A 24,616-nucleotide genomic window follows, 5' to 3' on the forward strand; every position below is an offset into this window, starting at 1 on the left:
CAAACTTCTCGCTCCAGGTACTTCGTCGATGCCGAGGGGATGGCGGAGAGGAGTGGCTTGTGGTCGGTAAAGATGATGACACGGCCACCCTCGATGAAGTGCCGGAAGTGCTTCACGCTAAGGTAGACGCCAAGAAGTTCCCGGCCAAAGGTGGAGTACCGGCGTTCGGCCGGCTGGAGGGCCTTGGACAAGAAGGCGATGGGTCGAGAGTCACCATTAAAGCCGTCGTGGAGAACCGCACCGATTGCAACCGTGGAGGCGTCAACCATGAGAGACAACTGACCATCGGGGCTTGGGTGAGCTAGGAGTGTTGCATAGGAAACGAGATCCTTCAGCCGTTGAAAAGCCTTTAATTGCTCGGAGAGGTCGACAGCAATGTTCTTCTTCTTGTTGCCAGTCAGCGAGTTTAGTGGCAGGGCAGCCTCGGCACAGTTCGGGATGAAGCGGCGGTAGAAGTTTACCATCCCGAGGAATCGTTGTAATTGGGTTACCGTCTCGGGTGTGGGAAAGTCACGGATAGCCTGCACCTTGCCAACTAGAGGGCCTACTCCTTTGCCATCGACTAGGTGGCCAAGGAACTTGATCTTGGGTTGCCCAGAAACACACTTGTCGGAGTTGACAACCAGGCCGTGCTCGTCCAGACGCTTGAAGACCATTTCCAGGTGCTGCAGGTGCTCCTCTTGGGAGTCGCTGGCGATGAGGATGTCGTCGATGTAGGCACAGCAGAAGGCCGGAGGCCAAATGGCATGCGCAGGAACTCAAACGAGCCAAATGGGGTAGTGACGGCCGTCTTCGACACATCCACTTTCGCGACAGGGATCTGGTGGTAGGCTCTTACCAGATCGACGGTGGAGAACACTGTTTGTCCGTGGAGGAAGGACACGCAGTTGTGGATGTGAGGAAGAGGGTAGCGGTCAGGAACTGTGACAAAATTCAGCGCACGGTAGTCACCGCGGGGACGCCAGTCGCCCACCTTCGCCATGGGGACCATGTGCAGCGGGGATGCCTATCTACTGTCCGATGGACGGATAATACCGAGCTGAAGCATGTGGTTGAATTCGGCTTCGGCAATCCGTTGTTTCGCCGGGGCAAGGCGGCGAAAGCGTTGAAACTTCGCGGGATCAGCAGTAACAATGTGGTGAACAACGTCGGGGGCAGGTAGGGTCGTCCGACTGGGGTTGGTCAGGTCGGTTGCGGCTTGGGCTGCGCTCTCGAATGGGGCCGCGTCCGTGATTACGGCGGCGTTCTCGACTGTGGCTGCGTTCCCGGATTTCGGTTCGCGGGGCACGGATCTCGTCGATGAGCAGTTGGAGAGCATCAGTCGAGGGCCCTGGCGTCGGAAGAAGCTGCATGGCAGAAACGGTAGGCTGCCCCGCGTACGCCTCCACAACTTTGTCGGCGAGGGCGGCCAACTCCTGCAAGGTGGAGTCGGGTGGGTTGTTGCCAGGACTGCTTGGATCATCGGGGACAGCTTCTCTATGAAGACAGGAAACTCTGGTCCTTGATGCTGTTGCCCGCCACCGTCTCGAGGCATTGCAGGAGCTGGGAGGGCCGGCTGTCTCCCAGCTCGACGTCATGCCTCAAGGCTGTGTACCTCATGTGTTTCATGAGGGTGGTGTGCCTCAGGATTTCCTGTTTCAGGGCCGCGTAAGGATTCTCGGCCGGAGGGTCAAAGATGACTCGGCCCACACGACCAGCCAACTCCGGAGTGAGGGCTGCGACCACATAGTGGAATTTGCTGGTCTCCTGGGTGATGGCACGGTTGACGAATTGGGAGTCAACCACTTGGAACTCCAGAGCTCCATGTCATCGTGCCTGGGGTGGAAGGGGGGGGGGTTTGAGGGAGACGGCGGAAATCTGGTCTCTTTCCATTAGGAGAGTTGATTGGGCTGAGGAGGAGAAGAAAAAAAATCCTCCTGGCTGGCTCGCCAATAAAGATGTTTCTCTTTATTTGTAAGTAGGTTTGTTGTCAGATCTCCCAATCTCCCAGGCAGGTGACACGCAGAACTTGATCGTGGCGTGGAGTCGAGCAAGTTGTGCTGTGAAACTCCGTGTGATGCTGAGCAGGTCTCTGCGAGCTGCGTGTCTGTCTGGGTCTGAGTCCGAGATGAGTCTGATTCTCTCTGTCCCGCAACGGCTACTTTTATATAATTTTCAAGCGTGTGACATGTGTCAGGCTGAGACGCACTTCAAGGAGACCAAGGGCTTGAAAGACATCAAAGCCGCGGTGCGCACCGGTGACGCCACAGGTCCATGTGGGTTCCAACAGGTCTTCTGCAGTATTTGCGGCGATTGGGATGCAGTTCAATGGACGATTCATCAGAAAAATCAACCTTCTGCTACTTTTCCACTGTCCATCGTTTCTGCAAGCTGTGGGCTTGAGCAAATGCAACACGATTGTTTCGTTGTCTTCTGTTTAATGCTAGTTTCTGAGCACAAACTAGGCCATAGAGACCACTGCGTGAGAGAAGTCCACAAACTGTCCTTGTAGATCAGGGGTGGGCAAACTTATTGACTGGCGGGCCATAATGGGTTCTAAAATTTGACAGAGGGGCCGGCCAGGCCAGGAGCATATGGAGGCAGTGTTTGGGCCGGATATACTAAAGCATTAAATGCAGTGTGTGCGAACCTCAGCACAGTAAGCACACTACAACCCAATTTATTAAATGTCTTTCTAACGTGGAAAATAGCCCTTAGCAGTTCAAACATTTGCCTCATGGAATATGCAAGATATGGCATTTACATACTATTTCGCGGATACCTGGAATATAAGGCCAGCAACTTTTCAGAGTTGTCTGCCCTGGTGTCCGCTAGCTTTTTGTCATGAGTCAGTTTTTACTATAATTTGGACAAGTTCGGTGGGCCGGATTAAAAATCCTGACGGGCCGTATGTGGCCCGCGGGCCGTCGTTTGCCAATGTCTGGTATAAGCCATAATAATCAAAATTCTCACAAATAAAACCTCAAAATATCTTGCAAATCATGTTATGAGTAAATAATATATTCATTTCACCTTTTAAATTGAATCACTTAAACGAATGAATGTTTTCACAAGATTCAAATTTTCTGAGTTTTACCTGTATATGATCAACTTCTCTGAAACAAGAATATGCGTCAAGGATCCTCAGTCTTGGGCTTGACCTTGCATATTTCTTGGAGTTTGATGTGGTCTTGTTGGCTCTCTGTAATTTGTGAAGCTAGAAAAAACCCCAAGCAACAAATTTAGCCATCAAAAGATGCAGTGTCACTGGCCGTTGTGTCAATTACTATTTGCCACTTAAATTTGCTCATGCAACATTGATACTAAGGCCTACATTATCCAGGAAATTTAATTCGTAAAAAAAGCTTCATTGTCAACAATCCACAACATTGTTCAATTATGCAACACTGTTCACAAACTATGTAACACAAGTAAATATTAGATTTAGATTTAAGGCTAGCGTTGGGCTGAAATCCTAAAGTCAAAACGTAACTAACATTCACGTCTATTAGACAAAAGTACTATTGCACTCGAAAATACTAAATGAAATCCAATACACCTCTCTATAAAGTGCTATTGTGTAGATAGATATGCATACACACTGCATAGATAATGATGTAACTGTTAATGCTAACGTTAGCTGAACACACGTTTTTAGCTTGCATGAACCTAATTTGAATGTCGAACTTAGCGTTACCTAATATAGCAACGCGGGTGTCAATATATCGCAAAAGTTAAACGGAAATTACCTTTTAATATTCCGGCTGCGATGTAATCCAGTCCATCTTCTTTCATGTTGATAGTGATTCTTTTCAGGAGCGAATGATATGTGTTGTGTTCACCAACGAGCCGGCTCTCTGTGCGTGAACGACGGGGAGGCGGCTAATTTTTTTTCAAATGAAAGTGAGATGGGGCCTGTGTCCGAGGTTCATGATCTACACCAGTGGTTGTTAAACTCAAATTCAAAGAGGGCCAATATTAAAAAAAGAAAATTGTCGAGGGCCAGACCATTTTTTTCAAAATTAATTTGTTTGTTTTTATTATCTTTAACATACAGTCAACTAATGTACTTTATTAACTATCCTAATAAATTACAACTGAATTTTTGCTTAAATACTGAAATCAGAATAGGTTTAAGAAAATAATAAAAACAAAAACTGAAAAAAACATCAGGCTTCTATATCTTTAACTTTATTCATTCTAATTGTAATTTAAATCATTTCATCACAGACATCACATCAAGGCCAACACCTAAACTATATCTCTTTCAACTTTGAATAGACGATGCCACCAGTAAATAAAATAATATTTATCCATTTTAGTTTTTTTTCACTGCTCAGTTACTCTGGTGATGCACAAGTATACAAGCTGAATACTTGGCATCGCTTTTACATGCAAGTGCATCAATTTCTGGAGTCTGGCTCTGCACAGAGAATTCAAATTGTAGACACCTTTCGCGGTACATGTGCTGTAACATGGGGCGGCGGGCCAGATGTAATACATATTTGAAATCATTTCGCGGGCCAAATATAATTGTAGTGCAGGCCAAAATTGGCCCGTGGGCCTGAATTTGACATGTCTAATCTACATGATTTGTCTGCAAAACTGAGGGATTGCCTATGAAATGAATGTTCAAACCATGCTGTTGCAGACAAATGAGTTGTGCTAAATGGTGCTAAATGTATTGAGCTCAAGAGCTCACATTTGAAAACACATATTGATGAAAAGGTTTCTTCAGCTGTTCTTCAGCATTTTGCTTCATGCCGGACGTTTCGCTTCATCTCCAAGAAGCTTCGTCAGCTTCTTGGAGATGAAGCGAAACGTCCGACACCTTCAAAGAAGTACAGATGACGGCTGAAGAAACCTTTTCATCGATGGACCACTCCTGTACGACTGAGAGCTTACACAGACATAAAACACATATTAATCATTTTCTGCAATCATTGTCATTGTCCAGTGTCCATGCTGTAAACACTAGGGGGGTAATTAAATATTTGTCCATGTGGCAACATGTAGCCGATCGTCTCGTTCCTCCGAGAAACTTAATGATGCATGTGAGAGGTCGTGGTGACAGTCAAGGAGTTAAAGGAGTTAGGAGTAAAAAGGGCAACTGCAAACTCCGAATTGGGTTGTGTACAAGATTCTGACCCGGATGAAGGCCCTAGTATTAGTGTTGGGGAAAATAAAGCAAAGACGATGACCTTAAGGCAACATAGTGAAAGCTATCTTTCGTATGGATTTATTTTGATCGGCAATGAGACAACACCTTCTCCATTATGCCTGTTGCGTGGCGAGAAGCTGCCTTTCCAGCAGCTCATGTATGTTGTTTTTCTACTTTCATTCCTTTCATCACTTTGCTGCTGTGAAATGTAAATTTCTCCACTGTGAGACTAATAAAGGCAAATCCAATCCAACAGCGCCATGGTGCCGAGCAATTTGAAAGAGTAGTTGAAACTAGCCAAAGAGTAGAGGTGAGCATTTGTGAACAGCAGTATGGGTTCATGCCAAAAACGAGTACGGCAGATGCAGTGCTATGTGACATTGTTGTTACGAGTTATTAAAAGTTGATATTGAACACAATTTATCATACCCCCCTTCAAAACAGACCTCAATCAAAGTTTAAAAAAAGCTGTGGCAATTTTGATCATCAGTTGAGGTCTGTTCTCACGCTCTAACCTTACTGTCTTCCCCTCCGCCACTCCCGGCCACTTTCTGCAACTGTGTCTGTCTCTAATTCCCATCCCCCACTCGTTTAGAAATCAATGAGCAGACTGCCAACAAGCTAAAAAACAGTCACTGCTTTGGACATTGAAACTGTATCTTATGAATTGCATCTTATAAATAAATATTTTCATTGCACTTCCATCTTAGCGTTGGATAATTATGCTGCTCTAAGAATAATTATACATTTTCATGTGAGTTTTTAAACCATGATATTAAGTTGAAAAAATGTGTTGATTATGTTGTGGGTCATTTTTACCTGTATTTCTACAGTCCAAACCATCTCAGTCTGGCCTTTCTGACATTCTCTCCAAGGCCTCTAATATGGCTTGTCCCTCTGATAATCTCATTCCTGATCCTATCCAACCTGTTCACTCCCAAAGAAAACCTCAACATCTTCAGCTCTGCTACCTCCAGCTCTGCTTCCTGTCTTTTCTTCAGTGGCACTTAAGGACCAATTATAATTTTCCATGTTAGTTTAATACATATAGTTTTATTTGCTGTACCTATGTTAGAGGTATGTGACATTGGAGTTCATATAGTTTAATTAAAACACGATGTTGCTCAAAACGTATCGTTCTCAGCCTTAAAATATACCTCAATCAAAGTTGAAAAAATGCCGTGGGAGAATTCTCAGTGAGACTTGGTGACTGTTGCACTACCCCTCCCCCACTTAATTAGTGACACAGAGACTGTGCGCGTCTCCCCGCCTACGCAGCGCGGATGAAGAAAAAAAAAAGATTCTGCACTCTATTGCAATGCCGAAATAGTAGTTGAAACTAGCCAAAGAGTAGAGGTGAGCATTTGTGAACAGCAGTATGGGTTCATACATCTTATGAATTGTCAAGAATAATTATAAATTTTCATGTGAGTTTTTAAACCATGATATTATGTTGAAAAAATGTGTTGATTAAAGAAAGAGTAGTTGAAACGAGACAAAGAGTAGAGATGAGCATTTGTGAATGTGTTCATGCCAAATGTGAATGTGTTCATGCCAAAAACGAGTACGGCAGATGCAGTGCTATGTGACATTGTTGTTACTAGTTATTAAAAGTTGATATTGAACACAATTTATCATACCCCCCTTCAAAACAGACCTCAATCAAAGTTTAAAAAAAGCTGTGGCAATTTTGATCATCAGTTGAGGTCTGTTCTCACGCTCTAACCTTACTGTCTTCCCCTCCCCCACTCCCGCCCACTTTCTGCAACTGTCTGTCTCTAATTCCCATCCCCCACTCGTTTAGAAATCAATGAGCAGACTGCCAACAAGCTAAAAAAACAGTCACTGCTTTGGACATTGAAACTGTATCTTATGAATTGCATCTTATAAATAAATATTTTCATTGCACTTCCATCTTAGCGTTGGATAATTATGCTGCTCTAAGAATAATTATACATTTTCATGTGAGTTTTTAAACCATGATATTAAGTTGAAAAAATGTGTTGATTATGTTGTGGGTCATTTTTACCTGTATTTCTACAGTCAAATAATAGTTGACATCAGCAACAACTGCATCTGAGATCTTGTAAATATACTTGAAAAGAAACAACATATTTTCTATCCTCTTCTTTTCCTTTGGGCTTTTTCCTTCAGGGGACGCCACAGCAAATCGGTGTCCTCCATCTAACCCAGTTTTGTGCATCGTCTTCTCTCACACCAGCTATCTTCATGTCCTCTTTGACAACATCCAGAAACCTCCTCTTTGGTCTTCCTCTCGGTCTCCTGCCTGGCAGTTCAAGGCTCAGCATCCTCCTCCCGATATAATCACTCTATCTCTCCTCTGGACATGTCCAAACCATCTCAGTCTGGCCTCTCTGACTTTCTCTCCAAAGCCTCTAATATGGCTTGTCCCTCTAATGTACTCATTCCTGATCCTATCCAACCTGGTCACTCCCAAAGAAAACCTCAACATCTTCGGCTCTGCTACCTCACGCTCTGCTTCCTTTCTTTTCTTCAGTGCCACTGTCACCACGGTTTTATACACCTTTCCTTTCATCCTAGCTGAAACCCTTCTATTACACACCACACCTGACAAATACTGAGGAGACATCATCCCCACAGCTTCAGAAATTTACTGGGAAGTTCTCCTGAAGTTTATCTACACATGGCGGTAAATTGAATTTGTCACGTGATATAATGACTTTGCAGTCTTTCATTCATCTTCAGTACCACATGCGTCCTCTGATTCTTCTCAGATCCTCCTCCAGGTAGTCTTCCAGGATAGACTTGCATATTCCATGCATACCTACATTTTACATCATAGGCTGCCCACATTTTCATGACATATTTGCCAGGTTTATTGAGCAAGTGCTGTCTGAAAGTTGTCAAATCAGATCACATGAGATGTGTGGAATTTCTTTTGAGACATTGTTTCTTGAAAGATTGGCTTTACATACTCTTCATCCCACAGACTTTCAGTTGCTTCTCCCCATGACCTGTGCACTCTGGCTAATAACTGAATTCCGTGGTATGCATGCAAGTCAGTCTGATCCAATGGCTTCAATTTCTCTTGAAATACATGCTTCCCCTCCAAATTTGTCTTTTCCTGGAGAATCTTTTCTATTGGCGAGGACATGGACAGCTGAAATGCCGATTGAAGAACATCAGGTGTAATTTTGATCACAACAGAAGATGATATTCTGCCTTGACTTTGGTGTGGTGATGTTGCATGACCATTTTATCTCACCATCCTTGTCCCCTCTGCGGCTGATGATTCCCGCTTTCCTTGGTTTTTATCGAAGAGAGAGACAGCAGTAGAACTGTCCTCTGTCATCCTTGTCGTTGGATGCATTACGAAACTTATTCAAACTCTGCAATGTAACTTATTTTGCTGTACATCTTGTGAAGCTTGTTTTTGGTGTTGGTTGAAGAGATAACATTGGATTGGATTGAATGGACCTTTATTCGTCTCGCAGTGGAGAAATGACATGAGGATGGTGACACGTCAAATCAGAGAATGTTCCTGCTCTCTATACATCTGGCTCTCTGGCAGTTAAAACAAAGTACTGTTCATTAAATATGCTTTTTTGGATATGAACAGCTGTTTGCCCACATTGCAGTGGATGGGTCAAAATGCTTTAAGAAAAGCTGTGTCAATTTTGATAATTATTTTTACCATTTGGTCATGAATGTGAGGCCTATTTTCACACTGTAAAACCTTCGGTTCAACTGTGTGACTGTCTGCAATTCCCATCCGCCATAAAACTGCACATACAAAAAAAGTCAATTGTTTTATTTTGCCTTGGGCATTGAAACTATGAAACTAACTACTATGTATATCTTATGAATGGCATTAAATAAGTAAATAATTGTGTTTCATAACACCCACATATCAGCGTTTGATAATTATGCTTCTCTAAGAATAATTATTCTTTTTCGTGTTAGTTTAATACATATAGTTTTATTTGCTGTATTTATGTTAGAGGTATGTGTGATTGGAGTTCATACAGTTTAATTAAAACACAATCTTGCTCAAAATGTATCATTCTCAGCCTTGAAATACAATAGACCTCAATCAAAGTTGAGTTGTTGTAAACCTTCACTGTTAGACAGAGTGACTCTGCATACCCCTCCCCCACGTATTAGTGCACTGAGACTTTCTGCAGGATGGCGCCCACACTTTGATCAAGCAATTAAGAGCGCTCAGGCTCCAGGACGCCATGCGCACTGCGCATGAACAAAGTTTTTTTTGCAGCCCCCCCCCCCCCCCCCCCCCCCCCCCCCCCAGGACACTCTTACAGTGCGTGTTCATCAATTTAATAAACTGCGAGCGCACAACCAGCCCATCAGCCCAAAGGAGTGAACGAATAAGATTTCGGAATTAAATCAGGTAAGGAATTCAAGTTTTGAATATTTTTCTTACAAATGTGTCATTCTAAGAAATTACTACAGGATTCGAACTTTCGTGTTTTATCAGAATGAGAGTGAAAGCGTCGTCATGTTAATTGAGCAGAGAATAAAATGAAGCTAGACTATTGGGTAGTAATAGTGTAATACGTATTGAGTGAGAAGCACGTAGCAACGTAAATCGAAACTTAAGTCCGGTCAGTATTTCAGAAGTGCCCATGTGGTCCCAATCGTTGTCGCGTCGGGCCAGCCAATAGAACGTAATTTAAACAACACATTAATGTAGCACAAGCGAAAAAAACGCACAGCCAAATTTGGAAGCACGATAAAAAACAAATGGCACACAATAAAAACAAAAGCACAGCTACGGTGATACCAAATGACATTTGATTTATTTACTTTGACCACCCCTGGTCACGTGTAGAGGATTTCATTGTATTATGAGTTTTTTTTTAAATACCACGTGAAGGAGCGTTATTTGTTAGATCACATGATTCACGTTGAATGCAAATGATAACCCATTTGAGCTGTACTGATGACTTTTTTTAATCCCACCGCCTGAATTTTTTAGGTTATCAAAATATCTTATATTATTTTGGATAAGGACTTGGAGAAAAACATCAAGAAAATGACTACCCAGGTATGTTTCAGGACAATTTGGCACACTTCACTTTTCATTGGAATTGATAGTTTAGTGTAAATTAAATGCGTTATCAATTTGAACGTGACCATCATTCTTATTTTGTTTGTGTTCCGTTAACTGACATTGTTTTTCTTTAGCACCTGAATATTAATCTATTTACTTTTATTGCATTAGGCCCAGCAAGATGATGTCAACACAGCAATTCAGGTACATTTCAGTATTACTATTTTGTTGCACACTTCCATTTAATGTGTATCTACTGTGTATCTAAGTAAATATATGTATGTGTGCGTATGCACTGATTATATACAGCTATGGAAAAAAATTGAGCTCCATTGTTTCTTTAGTTTTTTTACTCGTTGTAAATGCTTCATACAGTAAAGGAATGTTTTCTTGGACCAAAATATTAACGACAACAAAAACAATTCAAAATACTTGAACACATGCACTATTGGATGAATTTCAAAGTTTTTCTAATGACAAAAATCACTCCATACATTCTTAACAATAGCTATGACGTTTTACTGTAAAAAATAGTGTATTTGAGTATTCCATAATACCTTTTATTTCAGTGATTCACTTAATACACTTTTTGTAGCACCAGACATGAAAATGAAAATGAACATAAAGAAAACATGGTGGTGTCAAATTTTCTTCCATGGCTATATGCGCCTGTGGTTACAGCCAAAGACAGTGTCTTACCATCTATGTAATGTAACGTTGCAAAAACACAACGTAAAATACAAATCAATTTCCAGAACACAAAGTACTTTGGACAAATTACTATATTGCGACCCCTTATCAACACAACGGTTATATGGATCAACAAAAGCTCTGCATTTAGGCTGAAAAAACTTATATTAGGTGAGATGCATATTGTCTACAGTATATGTTTGTTTAGCTTTTCGTTCTTTTCTGGCATCTTTTTAATGATAAATTGCAGTTGTGGCACTCTATTGGCCAGACAGAAATGAACATACGCTTTAATTAAAAACAAGACATAATACGCTGAAAGAGTTAAAATAAATATTGTAATTATATACAGAAATTGCCGATTAATAAATCTATGAAAATATTGGCCTGGGTACAGCTCACATGGAAAATTGTTTCCTCCGCAATCCATACCAGCCATCATTGTTATTTGTTTGCCGAATACTTGGAAATCAGTCTCTTATTGTGACGCAGCTAATTCGCTAAATGTGTAGTGGCAACTAACTACCATGGAGGACTTGTTAATATATACACGATTAATATTTTATCCCACAGGCAGTCCTCATTATGACCTATCTCATCGTATAAACATAAATCAGTACTACTTAGTAGTATTATTTGCAATGGTATTTTCTGATCTTTTTACTTTTTTATATTTATAACAGATGGACAATCCCACTGAAGAGAGCGATTTTTCTGACTTGGACAGTCATTCTGGATCAGATGTGGAATACAAACCTACCTATACATCATCCACTGATTCGAGTGTTGATGAAGAGATATCCCTTCCAAAGGTCAAAAATATGCCCTGTCATGACACATACAATGAAGACTCTACAAGTCAACAGACATATGAAGCAGACCAGCGTAGAGTCACGTCTGCAATTAGAAAACAAAGTAACCCATTAACCTATGTTCAAAGAAAAAACAAAAAACAAAAGATGAGCAAAGAAGATCCATCTGTAACCATAAAAACGTGTTCAAGAAAAGAAGGCAAACGTGTTTGGGACAAAAGGCATTATTGTTTCTACTGTGGCCAATCAAATTTGAAGATGGCAAGACATTTAGAAAGGAAACATATGGAATTTAAAGAAGTTGCTTTCGCGTTCAGCTTTCCATCAGGATCCAAAAAAAGAAAGTCCCTATTGGAACAGCTTCGGAACAAGGGAGACTTCAAACATAACAGCACGGTTCTAAAAGATGGACAAGGGGAACTTGTCACATGGAAGCAGCCAACCGATGCCGCCTCCACCGATGATTATTTGCCCTGCCCATCATGTTATGGGTTGTTTTTAAAAAAATGTCTGTGGAAACATCATTCAATATGTAGAGCAAGAGAGCTATGCAAAGACGACAAGCGAAGGAAAGGAAAGAGGGTCCAAAATATTGCTGCCAGTCTCCTCCCAACAGCCGCATCATCAGAGGGATATGAAACAATTATCAATAACATGAGACAAGATCCTGTATCGTTTCACATACGAAAGGATTTCCTAATTTGCAAGTATGGCGAATCACTGTATTCCAAACATGGCTGTGTCAAGTCCAAGCACCAGTACATTGCGCAACGAATGAGGGAATTGGGACGGTTCATGCTTATTGCTAAAAAAATGGATAAGACCATCGCGGGTCTGCAGGATTTGTGTACGCCTTTGAAGTTTAATACTGTTATAAATGTCGCAAAGAAACTCACTGCGTTCAGTCCAGGGAAAAATGAATATGGGAAACCCTCCACAGCTCTTAAATTAGGATTTTGTTTGAAAGGAGCAGTGGAAGTCCTTATTGGACAGACTCTGATGGAGGATGACGACCTGGCAGAGAGAAAGGCAAAAAAATTTCTGGAACTCCTCGAAAAAAACTGGAAAAACCATGTATCAGTCAGTGCTCATCAAACAATAGATGAAAAAAGATGGAATAAACAAGATGATATTCCTCTTACCAAGGATGTCATCACACTCAGGGACCACCTTAGAGTGGTTGAAGAGGAGGCAAAGGCTGAATTGACCCAAGGGATGAGTTTAAGTGCTTTTCGTAAATTGAATGAATCTGTTCTGGCACAAATGATTGTTTTTAACAAGCGGCGTGAAGGGGAAGCATCACGTTTGACTCTCGAGACCTACCAGAATGCCAGCACAAATCCAGTCAATCAGGACATTTTTGAAACACTTTCACCATTGGAAAAAGAGTTAAGCAAGCTCTTAACTCGCATTGAAGTCCGGGGCAAAAGGGGCAGAAAGGTCCCAGTGTTTTTTACAGAAAGAATGAAGGAGTCCATCAACGTTTTAATTCAAAGGCGACAAGATGCAGGGATACCTGCTGAGAATCCCTATCTTTTTGCAAGACCAGGTGCAATAACAAATATCCGGGGATGTGACTGTCTGCGCAAATTTGCGAAAGAAAGCAACGCAGAAAACCCTCAATTCCTAAGGTCTACCAAACTGAGGAAACAGGTTGCGACACTGTGTCAGCTGTTGGATCTTAGTGAACAGGAATTGGAACAAGTCGCAAGGTTCATGGGACACGACATCAGAGTGCACCGAGATTTTTACAGACAGACTGATAAAACTTTTCAAATTGCAAAAATCAGCAAGCTGCTTTTTGCAATGGAGCAAGGCACTGGAACACTTAGTGGAAAGAATCTTGACACCATTAAATTATCTTTTTCTGGTAAGCATTCACTGAAATGTCATCATATTTAAAAAAAATCATTTTGAGACTGGCATAAAGAAAAACCTGATTGTTACTTCTATACCTTCTTTCTTTCTTTTCTGCACAGATGATATACCCAAAGCAGGCTCTAGTAGCACCAAACCGAGAGGGAAAAGAAAGGCAAATGTGGATGAAGGTAAATTGTAAGATTAATAAGTATACTTTACACTAACTTTCAATCTTATTTTCTGCAAAGATGATATCCCCAAAACAGGCTCAAGCAGCACAAATTCAGGGGAAAAAAGAAATGAAAATGTGGATGAAGGTAAATTGTAAGATTAATAAATCTGCCCTGGTTAGGACTAATTTTCAATCTTTTTCTTTTCTGCACAGATTATATCCCCAAAGCAGGCTCTAGCAGAATCAAACCGTGGGGGAAAAGAAAAGAAAATGTCATTGAAGGTAAAATTGTAGGATGAATAAGTATGCTACTACTGTGTCTGCAGGCATCATTAGATTCTGATTTAAGAGTCAGCTTTCTGTGGCTGGGGGCGATGAACGGACATCCCAAGGGTTCGAATATCTCCTCTTTTTTTTTCACGGCCGTTGTCATGAAGTATGAGGTATCATGTAGTTCTCTTGGTCAACAAGAATGGGCCAGAGGTGAGGGAGCATTTGCTGACATATGGGGTCTGCAGGCTAAAAAAAAATACGACTGAGGAAGTTGTGATGAGATTGAAATCATAAGTAGCACAATACTCACCACACTTGACAGAATAACAATTTGTTCATTATTATTTAAAAACTTAGTGTTGATCGAACAGGTATATACAGTGATACCCTGGCTTACGAACTTAATTGGTTCCCAGACAGTGTGGAAGGCAAAAAGTTTGTATCCCAAAAATAATTTCCCAGAGGAAACCCTTAAAATGGGAATAACCCGTTCCCAGGTCCTCATAAAACATAATTTTCTACTTTCTAATTTTCTAAGCCTTAAAACTACACAAAATATACATTATTTTATGGATAATAAATGTGCTACGGTCTTATAATTAAAAAAATTAACTGTACTGTATAATAAAGTGGTTTTATTGACCTTTGTGATGGCTTGATGGAATGAAGTGGCCAGTTTCATCAGCATGAAACACTTGATGAGGAACGTAACCTTCTTCTTTCACCATCTTGAGGAATGATCCCTTGTAGGTGCTTTCTCTGTGATAATTGTATCTAGTTCTTCATGGGCTCGTTCGCGAACGACACATCACTCATTGAGGCAGCTCCGTGTACAAAAAAGTTTGTATGCCAAGGTAAAGTTCGTATGCCAAGGTAAAAGTTTCAAAAATGTAACGTTCGTAAACCGAATATAGAAAATGTCTTTGGTTTATTTCAAATGGTTTTGTATACTTTGGCAATCTAGTTAAATCAGGCCCTATCAATTTTAGAATTTGACCCCTTTTCAGACACAAGGGGGCCACTTTTTTAATTTCCCAGATGCATCCCTGTAGAATTCCAAATGATTCCTTTTGAAATGGCTCCCTGTCCCACCATAACAAGTGCAAGGTGTCATTTTGCTTGTTTTACTTTAAGGTGACGTGACAAAAAAACGAGCAAAGCGCTGTCATGGCAAACGGAAAAGAACTTCTGACTCAGATGGTAAACTGGAAGCTTTTTTTGGCTATTAGTCTTACCTTGAGGTATTGGTTCGCACTAACTTTTAATTTTGGATCCAGAAATATTTTTTTCTCTCCATAATTTAACAAGTTAAAATGCATGCACCGTATTTGCCCATGAGTGTCAAATTAGCAATGTCTCCTTTCTTTGTAGATTTGAGTCCAAGAAAAAAAATTGCTTCCAAAGAGCATGAAAATTCAAAGTCAGAGAAAAAGAAAGGTAAGTCTATTTATTTTATGTATATAATCCACACTGTAATGCTGCCACAAGTGGTCTTTGTGAGTATCATTAAATTGCAATTGTCATCATATTTAGGCTCTCCCAGAGTAAATTTGAGGAGACCGTGGAGTGAAGAAGAAAAGGCTGCTGTGGAAAAACACATGAAGAGACTGATAAAAGGGCATCAAGTGCCTGGGAAAGAACAGTGTACTGACTGCATTAAGAAAGAGCCGCAGACTTTGGCTCAAAGATCCTGGAAAGACATAAAGAACTTTGTCCACAACAAAATTGTGACACTCAAAAGAAGATCCACTTCTCGGGTTCTTCAGTTTTAATGATACAACAAATTTGTTTTGATGTGCATGCCTTTTTCTTCACAAATATGCACTTTAGTACATGTTCTAGTTTCTTACAAGAGTATTTAATTTTGTATTATATTCCCTTTTACTGTTGTTAAAAATGTTTTGCTTCAGGACAGATTTCATGTTGACATCATGTTAAAATAAAGTTTTAGTTTATTTGATTTGGTTATGGAAATTCATTGAGCAAAAGCATGGGTCACTTTACCAAAGTAGTTATGATACAGCAATCGACCAGACCAGCTTCCGGTTGATATGAACATATAAATAAGGAATTCCATTTATTTTAAGTTAAAACTATCAAGTTATTCATTAAACAGTCTCTCTCTCTCTCTCTCTCTCTCTCTCTCTCTCTCTCTCTCTCTCTCTCTCTCTCTCTCTCTCTCTCTCTCTCTCTCTCTCTCTCTCTCTCTCTCTCTCTCTCTCTCTCTCTCTCTCTCTGTATATATATATATATATATATATATATATAGTCTATATATATATATATATATATATATATATATATATATATATCGATACTATTTCTATGCACGCACTGAGAAAATTACACACAAACAGGGTCGGATATATCGATAGTCCCGGTTATATCGATATTTTTTCGGACTCCCTTGAATATTGATATAACGAGACTTTACTGTATATATATACACACAATTAAAATACAAAATGTCTGCCGTGTAATTGTAGGTGATAATGAGAGGTAAAAGTTGATACAAAAAGTGGTTTGAAAACTCAACTGAATCAACCAAACAAAAAAATTAAATAAATAAAACGATGTTTCGAACATAATTCACTATATGAGTGAGGTCCCGGGATTTACCCATTCGGACCTCACTTGTCTAGTGATTCCACTCTCAAGTCCACTTCTTATTGCTTTGTTTTTTAAACAAGTTGAAGTGGGAAATGCAGTTAGGGGGACATCTAGTGTTCAAATATAACACTGGTTCTTCTCTAAACTTATCAGAAAGGGTGGTCCTCACTCCTGATGTGGAGTTACCCGGACCTCACAAAGTCGTTCAAACAGGAATGTGTGTGTGCGTGTGCGTGTGCGTGTGTGTGTGGGAGTGTGCGCCCATGTACATGTTTGCGTGTTTGTGATTTCCCCCGCCAAAATATATGTGTGATGGCAAGAATGAATTATGGTACCACAGAAAAAACGCTATTAAGTAATTTTGTTGGGAAATAATCCGAGTGCTCGATACAGTTACAGCAGGACAACACTGGGCAGTGCTGTTCCTTTCCAATACTGTAGGTGGGAGTAATGTAATTGTCCAAATCTCAATTTCACCCACTAAATAGTTAACGTTCTACAATCTGGTGTCCTCCATAAAAGTTTATCTTTACGTTTAATCAAAATATATAGTGTAAAATGGTGTAGTGGTACATGTTGCTGGCTTTCGTGCAAACTTGGATTTATAAAACTTTTGCGATACAAAGTGTTTCGTGAGTGGATTGATGGATAATTTAAATGAATCGTTTTCAAAATGGCATTGGCTGTCTGTGACAATGGATCGCTCTGATTGGCTGTTACATAATCTAGCGAATTAAAATAATTCAAATTAGATATAAATTCTAAACTGTAAAGTGAAGTGCAAGTATCATTTGATTCATTTGGTTGCCTTAACAGCAACTGTTGTATTTTGTTTTTCTGCGACTTCCTTTCATTTCTTCTTCCTTTCATAACTTTGCTGCAGTGAAATGTATACATCTCCTTTATGAGACTAATAAAGGCTAATCTAATTTAATGTAATGCTTGCCTTTTTTAATTTCGTGTAAAAAATACCAACGTGGGTTACATTTCCATCCATCCAGCTGCTTCAGGCAGTACGTGGGGCGCACCCTGAACTGGTTGCCAGTCAATCACAAGGTGCACACACTGTAGTGTTTACACTTAACACCTTCGGACACTTTAGAGCAGGGGTTTTCAAACTCATTTTTGTTGTTGGCCACATTTTAGTTACAGTTCCCCTTGGAGGGTCGATATTACTGAAACTATTTATCAAAGTCAAAATAACAGTTTATTCGTCTATTGTTTAAATTACTGTAATGAGGTGTTTGGTAACAAAAAAATAAACACAGCAGTGATGTCAAACTCATATTTGTTGCGGGCCACATCATAGTTACGGTTTCCCTTGGGGGTCATTATGAATTTTGGGAAACCATATACATGTTTCATCATCTCCACATATTATATACAAAGCACACAATAAAATAATGAATAACTAGTTTTCCAATTTGAAGTCAAAAATATTGACTGTTTTTGTGGTTTACATGGGACAATTTGACATTTTGGTTCCGAGCTGTGAGGAATGAATCAGCCTGTTTCCACAGGCTGATAAATTCCTTCCATGGAGCTTGGACTCCCTCTGCTGGCGGCTTTTGGGTGTAACACAAGGTTTAAAAAAAAACAGAACAGCAAAATACATTGACGTGATGGAAGGAGCTACAATGCGTCTTATTTTGCGGTCAGGAGGCGGTCCTTTTCTGACGTCACGTACGGACTCGTCACCAACTCAAAAACAAGACTTCCTGAATGTTCAGCGCGAGTCTTAAAACGTGAAATATAGCTATATGCGGTGGAATCTTATTAAAATACACCCAGTAGAAGTCATTTGAATCAATTTTACAAATTATGGACACAACTTGTCCGGTGACGTCGGTTGTCCTTTAATTGAAAGTGTATGAGTGAAGACTGTATTTTTACTTAGAGTTGAATCTGTACTTCATGTTTTACCAATTCATTATTTATGTATGTGCTTCTTCTGAAGTACAAGTCAGACTACTTTTGGGTGTTTGTTATTATATATTTTTATTTTATCATGATGAAGGGCTTCCAAGTTTTTGGGACGACCCCCCCCCCCCCCGGCCCATCTCTATTAAAAAGTGCCTGTGTTCAATCTAACTCTCTTTAAGACCCAGCGGCGCGGTTTTAGCGAACCTCCATCACCCCTCCCCTCGACCTCCTCCCTCCCTTGGCTTGGACTCTCCTCTCCAGTCTGGGGTTCCACGGACCAGGCTGCTCCAGCTAGTTAGTCGTTCGTGAAGAGCCGCCGTGTGGACATTTATTTCAGTGGAGCGCTCTTGAAGCCAGCCGCTTCGGAGGAGCCTCTGTCTACAACAACTACCACAGGAGTGAACTTCCAACTCTTCCATGTGGACATTATTGGAGATTTGAGGGTAAAGGGGAACTTCCCACTATCACCGCTATCCTCGGTCCTTCTCTCTCGTTGTCCCGCTTCGGCCGTCCGTGCGATCCGTGCTCCACCGAAGTTAGCTGTTTTTATAGGGAGAAGAAAAAAGAAGAGGAGGCGGAGGAGGGGAGGAAAGAAACGTTAAGGGGGGAAGATGGTCCGCCTGCTGTGCGTCCTGGCGCTCACCCTCGGCTTCTTCACGCCGCCGCCGCCGTGCCACGCTCGGATTTACACCAACCATTGGGCGGTCAGGATAGCCGGCGGGGCCGCGGTGGCCGAGCGGATAGCGGAGAAGTACGGCTACAGGAACATGGGACAGGTAGGCAACATTCCTCTACTTTTCACTCACTCGTACCAAGTTGTCAAAGTGTACCGGAGGCGCAGCCGTCAAACCAAAACCAGTCAAAATGTTGTTGGAAGCGAGTCAAAGTCCGCCCCGAAGAAAGTCGCGGTTGGACGGAGCAGGACAGCACAACAGGTGCCTCATCCTCGCCGAGCCGGCAGAATACTCACGTGCTTGGCCCGTTTCGCCAAACGGTTTGACGCTTATTGGTCAGATCTTCATAAAGCACATTATGAAAAACAAACCATTCTATTACTAAACCAAGAATATAATCCCGCACGGTTAATACGAAGTGCGAGCCACAGATTGAAGACGACGATTTGGACTTGGTGTTTGGGGTCTAAATGATTGCACTAGGTGTTTGGGGTCTAAATGATTGCACTACCGAGATGTGACCTGCCTCGGCGCTCTGGAGTCACCCACAACGAGTTTTCCAAATGAAGAACTACAATGTAAAGCAGTTGAGCCACGAACGTCTTCAAGATACGCAAGTGGCCTCTGGCGGACTGTGGGCAGCCACCCTGTGCTGCCACTGCAAATGGCATCCTATGTTTGGGTTTCAGTGAAGACGTTGTTATCAGTGCGTGCTTTAGACCAGGATCACTGTATAGAGTCAAGAGAGCTTCACAACGAATGTAATTACGTACATGTTTGCATCTACCATTCAGACTATATAGTGGTCTGACCTTTGTGCTAAAAATAGCAATATAACCCACACTCCCATGCACAGAACCATACTGGGAGACATCCTTGGCTTTACTTTGAGAATCCCGGCCTATGAGTATGTATACATATTTTGATTAGATTACACGACAAGGAGTTTTAAGAGGACTTTGACAATTTGTAGTTATGGAGAATTAAAGCACTGACTTAAGGTAGGCAGGCGAGGTGTGAAAAAATTTCATTTGATTGGTGATTTAGATCCTTGGAAAATTCAACAGGAATGCTCGATTATGAACCTGAAGATACTGTTCAGTGGGATTTGTATTGATCTTGTCAGAGAGTCTCTGCAAAATAGTGAACAGAATCAGAATCAGAAAGCCTTTAACTCATTCACTGCCATACATGTGCAAAAAATATTGAATTTTATGACTACATAAACATTCAATGCAGCGTAAGAAACCTTAGACTCTCTTCTTTCATCAGAAAAAAGTTAATTCATAAATTACATGGGTCTGGAGTTATATGACATTGAAATGAGGGTGCTGTCCAAAATACCATGCAATACATATATATTGGTTTATATAGGGCTTTAACAACATCTTAAACTGGAACAAAGAACTAACATGGAAAAGAGGGAAATGCTGCCCCTTCGTGGAAAGGAAAAAAAACATTGTCAGAGGCCATGGCCAGCGCTTTATCGGCACCCAAACAAGAAAAAACAAAAGCCGAACAAATTCGGAAATGGCGCTCTACATCATATTTTCAATTCCCAAATACATTCGTGAATGGCAGTGAATGAGTTAATAGTCCCACAATGGGGAAACTTGCATTCTACAGCAGAAAAATTGAAAGGGTTGGGAGTGTGGGGTGTAAAAGAAAAAAACAAAACAAAACAAAGTACTATATATAAAAATGTCAGAAAAACCGAACTGCACCACTGCATAAAAATGTTTCAGAAGAAAAGAAAAAAAAATGTTGTCACTAACTACATTCAAGAGTATCTCAGGGTATCACTTCTTTCAACTACTCCTATCAAGAAGAGACACAAGTGCTGATCTGAAGTTATTGGTATGTCAGTCTAAGTTGTTTAAAACAACTTTAACAAATGAAACAATGATTGTCCCCTCGCTAAATACCTGTACTATTATTCAGTAAAAGACCGACATGCTCACCAAAATTATTGTTCCGGTAAATTATAAATCTTCAAACAACACACAGAGAGGATTCCAGTTTGTTGTGTACTTTTCTTTTTCTATCATATATGTAAACAAGAACACACAAAACTAGAGCATGTTGGCATTTAAATGTAATGCTCTATTCAGAATGTTGATACTGTCAGTGAGACTTGACAACCAAGATGTCCGCCGCTGATGCATTAATAATTTGAAGACCTTGAAGGACTCCGTATGGTCTCAGTCTTGTCAATTGTCACAAACAGAGGTTAGCAAACAGAGGTTAGGGTTAAATTGGAAAGATTTTTTTCCCTTTGTGGGCTTTTTTTTTTTTTCATTTAATTGGCCATTGTTCTAAAATTGACAAAAAAATATACTAGTATGTAAAGCCAGAACTTTCAAGGGAACAGACAGCCATTTTTCAAGGACATGTTTTTTAAAAAACTAATTATAATTTGGGACTATTGCTGACAGGTCAAGTCTTCCCGTCGGAAGGTGTTGATTGGAATTGTACATTTTTTGATGGATAACATCAATATCTTTCTTCGACAGAAAATTTGTTAAGATCTATTCATTTTGCCATCGTCTTTTCAACACATCACAACAGATTGATACCCAATGACAAATTTGTTGTATTTATTTTTTTACCTTTTTTTATTTTTTACCTCTTGAGCTATGAGCTAGCCACATTTGGTTTCTTAAATTGGACAAAGTGGCTTCAAAATGGGAGCTAAAACGTGTTTGAGACTTACTTCAGCTTGCATGAGGTGGCCTGAAATGCATGTTTTGCTCTCATTCCTATGTGGGTCGTTATTTCCAAAAAAGATGGTCACATTCACCTTTTTTTAAAGGTTAATTTGGAAAGAGTCCTGTCGTACATTCCCTCCGCCATGTTGACTATTGTCAGTAAAGACCACGGTGAGGCATACATCCATAAACAAGAGCTTTTCATGAACAGTTAAGGTGTTGTTAGGTTGATGGGAGGGCGGGGGGCGTGTTTGGACACAGTTAAAGAGCCTTTCGTGGGGGTTGGGAGAAAAGATATACACCCCTCCAGCATGGACCTCACACATACTTCTCACACCAAAATATAGTTCAAGCCCGCACTTGCCGGCGTTGGCGGGTGGGGGTCGGGGGCATTCTGACAGGTTGTTGTAGGGTAGCCTAGTCAACAGCTATTGAACCCCCACTCATTGCCTCCTCTCTTCCACTATCTCCGCTTTGCCCAGCCATCCCGCCCACCCACTACAGTCCCGGAGAGAAGAGCCTAAATGGCCTCGTTTATCCCCCTCTCTTTGACAGGAACTAAACATGGAGAGCCCGCCACCACCCCAGCATCACCACTCACTCACCCTTACCCTCGTTCATGTTCTATTCCAGGTCATCATAGGAATTCCCTTGTGGAGTGTAACACCACCCCCAATCCATGCACCCTCATTTCCATGTCAATATGGTGTGTTCATTGGACGTCAACACCTCATAGATGAGCATTTTACTTCACTTCCCGGTGTGGGAGTTCGGCTTGCGTGCATGTGTGTGTGCGTGTGCATGTGTGTGTTTGGTCTCAGGGGTGTAACTCTTTTTGACTCTCACCCACATGGAATCCTCTACATTAGGCAGCGCTAATGGATCACGACTTTAGATGTATCAATCGAGGTTGTCAGCCATGCTTTCTTTTGTTTATGTTCAACCGGGAATGTTGTTTTTGCCCGCAGTATAAAATTGCAGCTTTGAAGACAGTGATGGCTGCCATGAAGAATGTTGAACAATTCGACAGGTTGCAAAGGAAAGACAAGAAAAATCAGAAACTAAATTATTCAATAGGTATTGTGATATTTTTGAAGACGAAAAACATTTTGCAAACTCATAAAAGAGTTTTTCAACGTTTGTTTTTGTGTAGATTATTATAGAATTTAGAAGCATTTTTTCCTAGAATTTTTTAATGAAAATATCTTGTAAGAGTATAATTCATTTGTTTTTTTTATTTTGTTTATTTTTATGATTGAGAAAATCATTGAAAATATTTTGGTTTGTCAAAAACTTATAAGATAAATTATTTGATCGATTAATTTTTGAAGCCAAATAGTTATTTATATTCAACAATCTTCTGATAAGCAAAAGTATTTCTTTCTTCATGATTAAGTAGAAATCTTTCTAAGAATTTCTTTTGTAGTGATTCACGAAAACTGTCCAAACAAATGTATGAGGAAATGACATCAAATTCATCTGACGCTATCTACAAATCACTTTTGTACAGATGACGGCTGAAGAAACCTTCTCATCGATCTACAAAGGATGAAAAAAGTAATTTGGATACTTTGGTTAAAAACAATGTTGGAGACTCTCTTTTCAGGGGAAAAAATCTGAAAAAATCTGAACTAATTTTAAAAATATAATCTTGATTTTTCTCGACTAAAGTCATATTTTGAAAGCCCCCAAAAATATTTTTGAGAATTTAATTTCTTAATTTAAAATTCCCCATAAAAAATACAATTAAATTCAGTCAATCATAGCAATTGAGAATATTCCATCCATTTTTGTGTGTCATTGTTCTGTAGAAACAACATTGACATGGAATGGGGAAGTAGGGCAACGTCATCTCGCATACATTCTCCCTTAAAACATAGCATAGCAGCACTATAAAAGAGATTTAACAGAGGCGGGAATTGCTCTTTGCATGGAGTAGGGCGGGGAAAGTTTAACACTCGTGGGCTCATTAGGGTTAACCCATGATGCTTACTGAATTGAGGTCTCTAAGAACAGACCTTGAAGTTGTGCCGGGAAGCAAGATGAAAGTGATGGGATGATTCTTGTGGGGTCTAGATGGGAAATGGTGACAGAATGACAACATGAACTCCATCACAGTCCTGGAAGGGGTCAGCACACACCAATCTGGCAACTAAAGAATGGAGGGATATTGGCAAGATGGATGAACGGATGAAAGGAGTTGGCATCCAGAGAGTGAGCACCTTGTTTGGGAATTCTGGGTAATCCACTTAAGCGTGGAGCCCCCTTTCCAGACTAAGACAGTGGCTCGAATGGAGTCTAAATCACCTGACAAGCTCATGGGCACAATGTATCTTCAAAGTGTTGTTTTTGAAATGCTTGGAGATAGGTGGGGGTCTTGGGGAATGGGAGTGTAAAAGGGGGGGGGGGGGGGGGGGGGGGGTCAGTCCATAGAAAAGTAAACGATGCCAGGTGTTTCTAACAATTGGATTTGATGGTTCGTCATGCTCCTTCTTCATTACTTGGTTACTGTTGGTATAGTTAAAGACAAAGAACCGTTGAAAGTTCTCTTAGAATTTTTCACACTCTTGGAATTTGGGTCTAGAAGAGCAGTCGAAATTAAAGCAGGGTTTCAGAATGTTTATTGAGCAATGGGACATATTGTACTTTACGTTTAAAAACGCACTGCCAAACAAAGATATCCAGATCATGGGTACTTGCT

The 24,616-nt window shown here is 40.7% G+C and overlaps 2 protein-coding genes across 9 annotated transcripts in view; both read left to right on the forward strand.

The window, feature by feature from the left end:
• The first annotated feature begins 9,400 nt into the window (after nucleotides 1-9,400).
• Nucleotides 9,401-15,960, forward strand: LOC148899147 (uncharacterized). Of its 4 annotated transcripts, XM_088994202.1 has the most exons (10): nucleotides 9,401-9,530; nucleotides 10,119-10,187; nucleotides 10,365-10,397; nucleotides 11,567-13,565; nucleotides 13,675-13,743; nucleotides 13,804-13,872; nucleotides 13,941-14,009; nucleotides 15,135-15,200; nucleotides 15,372-15,437; nucleotides 15,534-15,960. In XM_088994202.1, exons 2-10 carry the CDS (start codon nucleotides 10,176-10,178, stop codon nucleotides 15,770-15,772), a joined length of 2,622 nt encoding a protein of 873 aa, XP_088850328.1. In that variant the 5' UTR covers nucleotides 9,401-9,530; nucleotides 10,119-10,175; the 3' UTR covers nucleotides 15,773-15,960. The 4 variants fall into 4 exon arrangements, 3 of the variants coding, with proteins under 3 accessions (XP_088850328.1, XP_088850330.1, XP_088850329.1); XM_088994204.1 differs by lacking the exon at nucleotides 15,135-15,200; XM_088994203.1 differs by having other exon boundaries at nucleotides 9,428-10,187.
• A 2,878-nt stretch (nucleotides 15,961-18,838) lies between these two features.
• LOC148899148 (proprotein convertase subtilisin/kexin type 5-like) overlaps nucleotides 18,839-24,616 on the forward strand; it is a 99,910-nt gene continuing 94,132 nt past the window's right edge. For 4 of the 5 annotated variants that reach the window (XM_088994205.1, XM_088994209.1, XM_088994207.1 and 1 more), the window contains exon 1: nucleotides 19,070-19,309. In XM_088994205.1, the coding sequence (XP_088850331.1) occupies nucleotides 19,145-19,309 (165 nt within the window). In that variant the 5' untranslated portion in view covers nucleotides 19,070-19,144. Of the gene's footprint in view, nucleotides 18,977-19,069; nucleotides 19,310-24,616 lie in introns of those variants that run through there. The other variant, XM_088994206.1, reaches the window with a different exon arrangement.

This window comes from Hippocampus bargibanti, linkage group LG04 (assembly GCF_051943395.1).
Source record: "Hippocampus bargibanti isolate YZ-2025 linkage group LG04, ASM5194339v1, whole genome shotgun sequence".
NCBI lineage: Eukaryota > Metazoa > Chordata > Actinopteri > Syngnathiformes > Syngnathidae > Hippocampus > Hippocampus bargibanti.